General features: G+C 38.4%; 1 protein-coding gene across 1 annotated transcript in view; it reads right to left on the bottom strand.

The window, feature by feature from the left end:
- Positions 1-247: 247 nt before the first annotated feature.
- The window catches only part of scamp1 (secretory carrier membrane protein 1), a gene marked incomplete in the record, with an annotated part of 81,287 nt that continues 68,559 nt past the window's right edge, over positions 248-12,975 (bottom strand). Inside the window, 3 exon segments of the mRNA XM_048258316.1 lie at positions 248-2,355; positions 2,469-2,586; positions 4,180-4,281. Of these exon segments, the coding sequence (XP_048114273.1) occupies positions 2,203-2,355; positions 2,469-2,586; positions 4,180-4,281 (373 nt within the window).

Raw genomic sequence — 12,975 nt, 5'->3', positions numbered from 1 at the left:
ATAATATAATAAAATATATATTTAGAATAAAATATTCTAATATAACACACTGACTTTTCAGACCGTCAAACATGGGAGACCTCAGCAGCATGATAGAGAAAGGATAACAGGGTAGAGAAATGTAGGCACCTCTACTCTTCATGTACTATTACTAGTTTAAAGTCACAACTGCAGTTACTGAGAGGTGAAAGAATACCTCAGACCATTTCAATCAACATTGCAAACAGAGACAACCATCACCAGGATGTGTACTTTTAAGTTTTATTTTGTGTTAATACAATAAATATACAAAACTCAAACTACTCAACATGCAACTGAATGAGACAAGAGTGCATTTATATAATACAGCTTAGTTCATGACAATAGGTGATCAATCGACCATTTTACAAAATATACAAACATCCCTTAATTTTTTTTTAAATAACTTCAGACTCCACAGTCCAGGGACCAATTGATTTTTTTCAGTGTCTTCTCAGTGTTTCAACTACATACTTTCACCATTGATTATTGAAATGCACAACTCAATGCAACATGGTTAACATCATAATATCAGCCTGCTGTCTGGAATTCTCCAAATGTTTCTTCGAAAGCATTTACAACCCACAAACAAAAAAAATTGAGAAATAACAGTAGAAACATACAGGTGCAACTGGTGGAAATTTATTTATAAAATAACAAGTCACTGTAGTTCAACACACAAGCACACACACAAACTATAAAGAAGTTTGAACTAGTCTGAGAGAGACAGAGAGATAAAACATAAATCTGTATGCCAACAGGTGAAATATGTCTGTCTTTCATCAACAGTGCTTAGCTGAGGGAATCACACTCCATTGATAATTAATAAAATTCCTAACAGAAAGGACCACCACTCACACATGCACTCATAAACACGCGGTTCTTAATTTATTAGCTGTAGCTTTCATTTTTCACAACTCATCTCATGAGATGGAAGTGGCTGAGACCATCTCACAGGTCAGTTATAATATATTGATTAAAAAAGTTACAATTTAGATTTCAGAGAGAAGCCTTCCACAGCGGCAGCCCTAGCAGAGTGAAAAATAACTGACAGGAGGTCTTGAATGCCTAAACATGAGAGTACCCAGATGCTTAATTACTTTCCTGCCATCGATGCGCATCAGCCAAACATAAAACATAGTCATACATCACAAACAATCACACATACATGTACAGTATATGCCACCAGAATTTGTTCATCAATAAACAACTGAGGCTTTCCATATGAAAGAAAAGCATTTAAATGACCTACATCCTGTTATTTAAGCTTTTATAGAAGAAAGACAAAATGACATCAAACAAGAGTCAAAGCACTTTAAATTTAAATCTTCAATATAAAGGTCCTCATTTTTAAGAAAGTAGGTCTAAATTCATCATGTTCTGTCATGCATGTGTAGAGTGCATCCTGAATGGGAATGATTTTAGGGGTAATTTCTCTTCCCTTTCCAGTCGCTCTCCCATCTATCCCATCTTATCTCATTCAAGGAAACAAAGTACAAGCAGACAAGGTGGAAGCTTATCACCACCTCTGTTAGGCATCAGGGCAAATCTTGGTGATGGGCATATCCATTTCTGTTTAGACAACTATAGGGCCTGGCTTTGGGAAAGTAGGCTAAGAGAGGGTATAACAAAAGAGGCTCAATTTGGGAGAGGATATTTCTTTTTAGGATTGAGGGTTTAAGTACATTCTCTTTATATCTTGCCAAACACCTGACTGCTATAGGAACCAATGGAAAAAAGTAAGAAGTGTTTAAGAGTATACGTATGTGGAGGGTGGAGGGGGGTTGCTAAGTGTGGTCAAACCTTAAAAAGGCTTGAAAATGGACGAAACTTCCTGCATGCTGTTGAGAGGCATTGTTTGTGGAGAAAGGTCAGAAAAATGAAACTGGTATTCAGTCAAGAAAGAAAAAGTTCTGCTCATTTTCTCTTTATAGCACCATGCACAACCCCTTCACACACCCACGTATGTTGAAAGACAAAGGGCCTGGGGAGGTGGGGCGTGTAGACATGTAAAGTCACTGGAGTGCACTGAGCCAATCAGAAGGCTGCTTACAGTCATTCACTTCATGAATAAGAGTGGCTTGAGGAAGCTGGCCAGGGCTTGTGAGTACAATTAGGTGGTACAGAGGATCAGATCATAAAGAGCATGGACAGAGAAAACAGGAACACTCTTCAGTGAGCCAATCAGTTGTATGCTCCACGTGTAGCACTAGATGCAGCGCTAGATGCAGCATTCGCAGCTGCTGTCTGGACAGTCTTGTTGGCCATGACACCTGTAGCAAACTCTTGTTGAGCCTTTTCAAAGCTGGCCCCAGTTGTCCGGTACAGGCCATGTACCTGTACACAGTCAAAGACAAGAGATACACAATTGAGATATACAGGGGAAGACTGTCAATTTGTTTGATTGTACAACTTAATGTCTGTACTGTACTCGGGTGTGTGAGCATTACCTTTTTGAACATGATAAGAGAGATGACTGCAGAAGCAGTGAAGAGAGCAGCAATAAGGATCATGATAATGCCCACAGGAATGCTTGTGTTTAGACCAGTGAGGGCTGAGATCCAACCACTACAAAGCATCAAAACATACATACATATTAGTAAATAAAAACAATTGACCGTTCGCAAAAAACCCCGCCCATCGAACACAGATGAGCCAATGGCAGTCCAGTAGCTCCTTGCAGGCATACATGGCCCGTCAACTTCACCTTAAGGCTCCATAGAAATGTATTGGGAGCCCTGATTTTTGTCCGGTTTTATGGGATATTATAGTGATATGAGTTGAAAAGGACAGTCAAATGACATATGTGGGATTAACGCAACACCGATACACAGAAAAATGCCTTTCAATCTTGCTTAAGTTTTCTGTAATTATGTTAAATTAAATTAAATTCTCTCGTCCCAGATCTCCACTATTTTAAGCAAAGGGTTACTCCTCAGCAAACCATAACGAAACAGTGCTCCACCACATCTGTGGATTAAGTGTGTTTAAAATGATTGTCACTTGAGACTTGTATATAACGTTAGCATAGTTAGCTAACCGCTGCTAATAACGTACTAGCTTCGTCACTTCAGAGAAGCATGGGGCTGTGCACAGTAGTGTAATATTTGTCCTTGTAACATGCATGCAAGTCTATCTAGCACAGCTAATATTAATACCAGTGAATCACTCTTGCCTCCCGTTTAAGTTTGTCACCCAACAAAGCTAGATATGAATTTTTATACATGTGTCTCCATGTCATACTGCAGTCTTTCAACGGATTGTAAATGATTGTAAATGAATTTAGGTCCGTGGTTCTCTAAAAGAGCCTCTTGTGCTGTATATTTACAGACAGTCTTAACAGCTACCATTGAATTTCTAGACAACTCCGGTCTGAGTTTGACGGGCGTAGTAACAATAACTAGGGGGCGTGGCTTTTGCGAACGGTCAATTGAACATTAAAAACTGAGAGGTCATTTAGCAGCTTCATAGTAGTGCATTTAGCAGCTTCATAGTGCAAATATTTTTCAGCATGTGAACAACAACAAGCTTTTTGCTCAGGAGAAATAATAATTAAATCTGGAGATAACAACAAACAGTTTTTTATACAAATATTCCAACTAAAGACACAGGGAAGATTCAAGGCATTTGTAAGGCATAATTAAAAAACATTCACAATTCAAAAAAGAAAGTACAGTTTATCTCCATATTTGACATATCAGAGAATGAGTTTGATTTTGGCAAACAATGACTCCATACACTGCAAAAACAGTTTATCTAATAAAATCTATCCAAGTGTCTTATTAATCTTATATCAAGATCAAAAAATCTAATCGGTATTGTTTTCAGTATAAAGAGACTTACCTAGCACTTTCTCGTAAAATCATGTGACTTAATTTAAGAACAGTTTGACTTATTTTAAGAAGTCTCATCCTGAAAGCAAGTACATTTGTCTAAAAAACAAGCAAATTTGTCTGCCAGTGCGTTGAGTAAATTTGTCTCGATAAGACTCCTTAAAATAAGTAAAAGTCAAATTAAGTCAAAATGATCTTTCGAGAGAGTGCTAGATAAGTCTCTTCATACTAAGAACAATACCAAATAGATTTTCTGATTTTCTAAGATAAATAACTTTTTGCAGTGTACTCCTATACATACTATATGGTGGGATTTGTGCACACTCACCTTGCTCCCCAACCTGCTATACCAATGGCTTGAAGCACATGAACACCAAACTGGCAGATGTACACAAAGAAGAAGACAAAGAAACGGAACGAGCTGTCACTCCTGGGTATGAGAGAAACATAGATGGATAGAAGGTCAGAGTAGTTTTGAAGAAAATGTCATTACACTACATATTTCTTGACTTTTTACATCTCATTACAAACAAGATTTCTTGTCATCTTCTTGTCCACAACACCTCTGCACCACACCCCCCACCCCCATATTCTCATGCAGACTGTCAGGGGGTGCTGACAGAAAGTGTTATATTGGAGAAGCCATGTTTTCAAAGATTCAAAGGCAAACCACCCAGATCATAGGACTAATCCTCCACTACTTTCTCAGAATTATTCATATCTTCAAGAAAAGGGCCATGGATCTTAAAATGTCTTTTTCAATGTTCTGAATACCTTATTTTATCCAGTGACATCTTCAAGCCTCAGAGATTGTTTGGGTGGGGTAATCTCTTTCCAATTTAATAAGATGGAACGGCATTGTTGCAATAGGTAAAGCAATTATTAGCAGTGTATCTTGATTGGGAATGAAATGAATGCAAAGAAAATTACTTTATGAATTAACTTTAAGACATATTTGACTATCAAATTTCAAAAGATGTGCAATGTCTTCTTCAGAAATATAGCTAAATAAAAAACTGAAATAAATGCTACAGCAGAAGTGCATAACATGTAGGACACATGATAATGGGCATAACAAACTAAAAATACTCTGTATGTTCATTATCTTTGAGTTCAGTTGAAAATAAGGAACAGAAATAGCCTAGTCCAGGAAGCACAGATAATGTCTTACACAGATCTCTGCTGTCCCACAGTCACTCAGGCATACAGGGCTTACAGGGCCAAATAGAGAGGGTGTTTGTACCAAAATTGTAAACTCGTGCTCAACCCATTAGGGGAATTAATCATAGCAATCTTATTATGATAAAAACATCTTCGGTAAAGAACCCCTCCAAAAACGCAACTTAAAGGAAAAATTTGGTGTGATATTGATCTAAAGTGTGTTGAAACATGATACAGAGTGTGACCTTTGGTCTCATAGCTCATCTCGGCTTTCCTTTGCTGAATGCTTTGGATCATTGTCCTGCTGGAAGGTCTAGCCATGTCTAATCCTCATTGTCCTGGGGGATGGCAAGATTCTCCCAGAAAAAATGGCTCCATTCATCATTCCTTCAACTGTATGAAGTCTGCCAGTACCATGAGATGAAAAACAGCCCCACACCATGATGCCTCCACCTCCAAACTTCACTGTTGGTATGGTATTTTTAGGGTGATGCACAGTGCCATTTCTCCTCCAAATGGTGTGTAGTATGACATCCAAAAAGTTAAATCTTGCTCTCACCTGACCAGAATACATTCTCTCAGTATTTCATAGGCTTGTCCAAATGTTGTGTAGCAAACTTTCAATGAGCTTCGACATGTTTTTCTTCAGTAATAGAGTCGGGGTGAACGTGCATAGAGGCCATGGCGGTGGAGTGCATTACCTATGATTTTCTCTGTAACAATTGAACCTGCTGCCTCCAAGTCTTTCTGGAGCTTTCTCCGAGTGGTCCTTGACTCTTAATGTTTGGATTTTTTAATATGTGTGGATTACCTAAGTTAATACTAATGTCTGTAGAAAATTTCATGTGAATAGCCTCACTGGAAGTATACTTACTGAAAAAAATGTTGAGTGTTCAGTACTTATTTTCCCCACTGTAATTTAGCTATTTAAACTCCTCAACTATTGAACTGTTCAGCCATTCCAACTGTCAGTTGTCATTTATGACTCCCAGCAACTGTTTTCTCTGCCTACAACTGTTTCAAAATAAAAGTCCTCACTACAAAAACTACAAATACTACAATAATTTCCTATTAAATAATTTAACAATTTAAACTATCCAACTATTTAACTGTTCAGCCATTCCAACTGTCAGTTGTCATCAACTATGACTCCCGCCAACTGTTTCCTCTGCCCACAACTGTTGGTAATTCCTCTGAATTACATTTTCTAGTTAATTTACACCTATCAACATATTAGACCTCACCTCCACAATTTCCTCATCAAAATCTACAACTACTCTAGTCACCACTGCATGAAAAGTGTAATTTTCGTCAGTAAGCGGCACTGTATATTGACGTGGAAGTTCAGGTTTACAACTGTATAAGGCAATTTGCAGCCAACACCGAAAACTGCCGTGAATTGTCAGAAATTGATTATTCACCTCCTCCTAATTCTAAGGGAGCTATACAAATGCAAATCAGGGTAGCAGGGGGAGTGCACTGTGCATGGTGGCATGACTGTGGCCTTTTCTTTGGTCTTGCCTAAACAGTGGATGTGTTAACCACACAACGTCGGCTTTTGCCGCTTTGAGTCTATACGCGCCAGTATGCTACGGTATGGACCATGAATTTAGCCTACCCAACATTTGTTTGGCATCTGGGTGTTTTGTTTTACTTTCATAAATGGTTAAGCTCATGAAAATTAAATGTTGACTGCTAAAAACACAATTTTAACGCAGTTTTCGGAGGGACAGAAATACCAACAGAGAAAGCAGTGCCTGTCTTCTGTCTGAACACTGCCTACCTGCAATAGGCTATCAATTCACTGCTTGACACTACCCCACATCCACATGGAGAAATGCCGCACGTCAACAATGGAGAGAACTTTTCAGTGCGTTTATTGTGCGAATGGGTTAGCTAAACCATAGCCTAGCTTTTGGTGAACCGTTCTCCAGCAAGAATGAAAAAAATGTTTTAAAAGCTGTTTAAAATAACCTGTCACCAGGCTATTTGATACGATATTTGCTACTATAGGTCTGCAACAGTCTAATTTCGCATGGCAATTGAAGGAAACCGGTTATTTCCATTTTTTATTAGACTAGACGAGACTATGCCGTTTTCATGGACAGCAAGGATCTGCTTCATTCGTTGTTTTGAATAACGTTGTTTGTTGCTTCTACACACGTCATCTCCAGGCTTAGTTTTGCGCAGACATGCACATACATTGAATGAGCGCTGACACCACTACTTGCATGTCTCATTATTTGATAACACTAAATTAAGAAATATTTTAAAATCAGGAAAATGTTTTGTTTCTTTTTCTTTCGGGTCTGAGGTTCCATAAAAGGCTACCATTCAATTGTGCCGCAAATTATCCGTGGGCAATCTCCTCGTTGAGGAGGCCCTAAGCCTGTAGATCATAGACAGCATGCTCTGGGAACAGAACACAGTTGCCTGTCTAGTGTAGCCATGGGTCTGTCTATAAGGAAAATGACAAGTGTCTTAGTGCGCTTTGGGGGGTACAACGTCAACGAGACCAGTGGCTACCCCACTTTTCGGGAAAAAATAAAATGTCTCATTTCCCGACGCACCACAAAACATCTTGCCTATTCATCTGGGGCTTTCTATAGTTTCAGTAAGGGCTGTATCGTGAGAAAAACAGCAAGAACAGAATAGGTTGATGTATTTCACATACTGTAACCTGCTGTCCAAACCCCCTGCGCACGGATACCTAACATTTCCTTTGTTGCCTACATCTTTTTTTTGTCTTATTCAAAACAATTCTTGTAGGTATCCATTACTCTGCTACCACCAAAAATAATTGTCACTTACACGCGCACTCTCTACCTCTCTCTCTCCTAGAAATGCACATTTTTGTCGGAAGATCATGCTTGAGTTGGGGGTGCAGGGTCGTCTCACCTGGCGAAAATGCCTGTATTTCTTTTCCAATTACTATTCATTTTAGCGAATATTTATCACTGATTGTTGAGATAAGGGACAAAAAAAATCGATACTACATTAATTTGAATTAACCTGGCAATAGCCAGATGAATTTCGCTCCGCCTAGCTCCACTCATCCATCTGGAACCGATCCATTGAAGTGTTGCTTCAGAAGGCTGGGCCTAATCAAAAAATGCTTGCATATGATTGAATAAGCCACTTGTCCATCATCTATTGACGTGCTACTTCAACCACTCACATCGAAGCCAACCCGTGACGCTAATAACAGACTCACAGTCGCTTCTACGCTATGTCACATCTATGAAACTCCCGCCCTGCGTCCTGATTGGCTAAACCATAAAGTTGGTTGGAGAAATCACTCTCAATGGAAGAGGTCCCAGATGGATGTGAGTGAAGCTAGGCGGAGCTAAGCGGAACGACATTCATCTGGCTAGGGTCAGGTTAAATTTGAAGTGGATATCATCATAAACATAGATCTCATCTATCATGCCTGAAAAGGAACAGGTTTTTTATTAACCACTTTTTATAAAAATTGACATTTACTGACTTAGTAACTTGTCATTTGTCAACTCCGTCTGACACATGAAAATATGTTTCAATTCAACAACACTGTAAAGTCTTTTAAGTGTGTAGAAATGGTGTGCCTTAGCAAGGTTTAGTGATAAATTGCATTGTATACACTTTTAATATCATTTTGCATTGTTTTGGAATAAGCCATTTTAAATTACCTTAATTTAGTTTACTATTTTTTAATTTTTAATATATACAATCAGTGGTTTTGTGCACACAAGACACTGATGCATGTAGATATGTTGGTGTTTTAATGTATGAACACACTCAATTGAACCAAAGAAACATACATTTTTTTATAAAAATGAAAAACCTCCATCTTACGGGGTTGACATGCAATTGACGGTGTTGACAAACTAATCGAGAATCAAACTGATTAAAGATATTTACCTAGTTTTGACATGGCAGTATCAAGGGAAAGGGTATCAAACTTCAAACAAAGAGTTTCTACAGGACCTCAGGCAAGTAAGTTCTATGATTTGCTCCAATTTCTCTCAGGAAGTAAGTAAATCATTACTGCCTTCGGTGTAGAGCTAAGTATTAGATATTTATATATAATAGTTTGTCTAACCTGCGGGACTTGGGCATTGGACAAGACGTGTTGAACATGCCTACACTCTATGAAGTCCATAACATCAGGGGCTATGGTATAGAGCTCCCTGGTCTGGCTTGCTTGGAGGGGACAAGCTGTCCCTGTCAGTTTCAAAATCTTTCACTGGACAGAAACAGACATCCCTCCTCCCAGCCTAGTTAAGCCTGCTGTAGTTTTACTGGTCACCTTGCTATTTTATAGTTGTATCAGGTAGCTTAGTTGACTTTACATTCTCCTATGTGGGCCTAACACTTCAGCCATTTGGAACAGAAGAACACACCAGAATAGGCCTGCTTAGTAAGCAGGATTTGATGGCTGCATTGCAATTCAATGCGGAAGTAATCCAAGTATTCAGAATACGTTACTCAGATTGAATACGTCACAAAATACTTATTTGGGCATGTATTCTGTATTCTGTAACAGAATACTTTTTGAAAGTATCCTTCCCAACACTGCCTACATCTCATGAGTCCCATGCGCTTTCCCACCAGTGGAGCTAGTTGGCTAGTTGATCAAACTTTTGCCAACTTAAAAAAAAAGCTTAACTCCAGTCGTGATTCAAAGACCGCTGTTTTCCAGCAACAGCACCCATCTTCTTTGTTTTCAAGTAGCAAGGAATTCACTTGGAATCGTCGCAACTCTGTCATCATTATGTTCAGCCCGCCCACCGACTCTACACACGATATCATTGGCCTGATCAAAGTTTGATTTTTCCAGCTCACAAGCCAACAGAGTTGCTAGACTACCCTGGCTGCAAATTACATTTGCTGCTGCTAGGGTACGTCTAGATTTCTAGGCTTAATTTAAGAAGACTTTGACTTATTTTAAGGAATCTTATCAAGACAAATTTACTTAACGCACTGGCAGACAAATTGGCTTGCTTTTAGGACAAATTTGCTTCACCCACTGGAAGAAAGATTTGCTTATTTTCAGGATGAGATGTCTTAAAATAAGTCAAACATTTCTTAAATTAAGTCAAATGATTTCATGAGAAAGCGCTAGGTAAGTCTCTTTATACTGAAAACAATACAATCTAGTTTTTTATCTTGATATAAGATTAATAATCTTGGTTAGATTTTGTCTGTGACCGGATTTTTCGGGTCTGTGCCACATGAGTTGTATAATTCCTTCTCAGCTCTTGTGGAAAAGAAGATATCTCCTAATGTTGGGAGTTCCGATGTTGGCGATCATACTCTCTGTTTCTGTTCATGGAGAATCTACAATCATTTTATCTTTTAGTTTGACATTTGACTTTTCTATTTGAGCCTTCTTTTTCCACCATTCCTGCTTTCTTAGTTTGTGTTGCTCTTTTGTTAATTTCTTAACCTTTTCTTTCAATGCTTTTATCTCCCTTGCATGTCTTTTCCTGGTTTTTCTCCTCTCTCTCTCAGCTGCAAGGGCACACTGGGTTGAAGTAGGCTCCTCAACAGCCTGGTCCAGAGGACATTCTGGTGGGGTGTCTATTTCATTTAGCCATCTATTCTGCATTGCTCTGGACCTTTTCTTTGCTTTCCTCCAATACTTTCTGCGGTGCCTTTTTGCTCTGGGTCCTAATTCTCCTACTTGTTTTACTTTTTTGTTTTGGACCCTGTCCTTCCATTTCTAACTGCTGTTTACTGTTAATTCTTTCTCTGCCTTTTCTCTGGTACTGTTTCTTTGTTTTTGCTCCTACACTGACAATTCTTGTCTAGCCATGTCTGCCTAGAGTACAGATAAAAACAATACTTTTTATGAGTTATTTGGCATTTGGGTAAATTAAGATGTTTTAAGTCAATCAACATGCATACTTAGATCATATTATCATGTTATGTAGTTGTTATACATTACTTAATGAGTATTTGGGAGCACTTTTCCACTCCGTCAGCTTAAATGTCAACACCGTCAGACAAAATATCTGACAGAGTTGACGTCTGACGGAGTTGACAAAACATGTTTTTTAACTTAAAGGAACCATATGTAAGAAATGTATGTCAATTAATCATAAAATGGCCCTGATGTGTCACTAGACATTAAGAAATCATGTTTATTATATCACTGACAAAAGTAGTCCGGCCAGGATATTGTCACTTAAAAAGTGAAGTTGCAGCCCTCAACTGATGTTGATGATGTGTTTTGTCATGTCATGTTGTGTTTTGGCCTGATGCGCCACCCTCTACCCATCTATAAATCACAAAGTCAGTAGTGTTTCGGCATCCGGGTTGGCAACCTCGAGGGGGGAGGGGATACACCGCTCTACAGTAATTTGAAAGTGATTGCAATACCAGATTTGGCCACAATCTTACATATGGTTCCTTTAATCATGTGTAGTAGATGGTAGCCATTTTGATTTTCCTCAGTTGCCAGCTGCCACTAAACTAAACCAAAATACCAACTTTTATTTCAAACTTCTTGATTTAATTCAGCTCTACTTTGAAGACAGTGTTGACACATGAAAGCTGTGACCACAGGGATTTCAACTTGTTTGCTGAATATTTATTTTTTTAAAAACACTTACGAGAACATGTGTTGGACTGCTGCATCCATCAACAGAAAGAAGTCAAAGGGGGTCCTCAGGGTTAAAGCTGACCAAAATATGCCTGATTAATTTCGAATTTGAAAAATATCTGACGGAGTTGACATGAATTGAGGACAGATTTTGAAAGGCTGTTGTTAATGTATAAAATAATGCAATGTTCACTTTAAGTATTTTGTGATATTTTATTAAGCCATCCAATTAACCTCATAATCATATTTGTGCATTTTGGGCATTTTAAAACGCTTTATTTTTGCAGTTTGATACTGTAACCTCTGCGGAGGACGAGTTCATTTGCATGGGCTTTCATAGTACAGTGCCGGTATTTTATGAAATTACTATGAAATAATAAAAATATAGCCAAAACTAAGAGTCTAAACATACACAAGTCTTTCATATCCAACTTTTAAAGCCTTTTTTAAATGAAATAATTTATTGTTTTTTAAGGGAAATTGCAACATTTTGATGGGGGACATGTTTTGTCCCTTATCTCAAGAATCAGTGTTATAATAAAGTACTTTTATATTGTATAGCCTACTATGTCCTTCTGATTGATTCGTGTCTTCGTGTCGTGATTTTAATATGGGAAGGAAAATATTCACGACACTTTAAGTGTTTTTTGACTCAATTTACCCCTGTACCATTCGATGCAAATTATGAGCACTGCACTCCGAGGGAGATTGTTGAATACGATTTTCATTGTTGAATAAGTGTCGGGAATTTTTCAGGCGTGTCTCTGCTGGCTACTGTCATGGAAATAAGCTGGGGGAGGGGAGATAGTGGCGTAGCATCTTCTGAAGTGCAGAAGTCAGCCTCATATGGGGGGTGGTATAGGCTCCAGCACTGGGGTTGGTGGCTCCCATCTGAAAGTTTTTAATTTAGGTACAACAGCAATACAAGGTGTGGTGTGTGAGCATCAGAGCAAGGAGTGGCCTGTGAGCGTGTGAACGAATTGAAATGCGTGTCTCACACATTGGGCTGTTTATGCCTATCTATCGATACCTTCATATAGCCAATCTATACAAAATGTCAGAAAATGGTTTTGCATTAGGCTTATAATGCAAAACCATTACAAAACCATTATAAAAAAAAATAAGAAAACAAGTAAGATGTGCTCCATGGTATACCACGCAGACAAAAACCCTCAAACAAAAAGCGCGTAAACTAGAACAAAACTGGCGCACCACTAAATTGGAAGTCTTTCACCAAGCATGGAGAGATAGCCTTATCACCTACAAAAAAGCACTTAACGAGGCAAAGTCTTCATGACTTCATGAACTTTTTCAATGACAAAATTGAAACAATTAGAGATAAGATTAATAGCCAATATGTCTCACCAAATATTCATA

Source organism: Alosa alosa, chromosome 12 (genome assembly GCF_017589495.1).
Source record: "Alosa alosa isolate M-15738 ecotype Scorff River chromosome 12, AALO_Geno_1.1, whole genome shotgun sequence".
NCBI lineage: Eukaryota > Metazoa > Chordata > Actinopteri > Clupeiformes > Clupeidae > Alosa > Alosa alosa.
The sequence above is the reverse complement of the archived record's forward strand: the minus strand, read 5'-3'. Positions and strand labels throughout refer to the sequence as shown.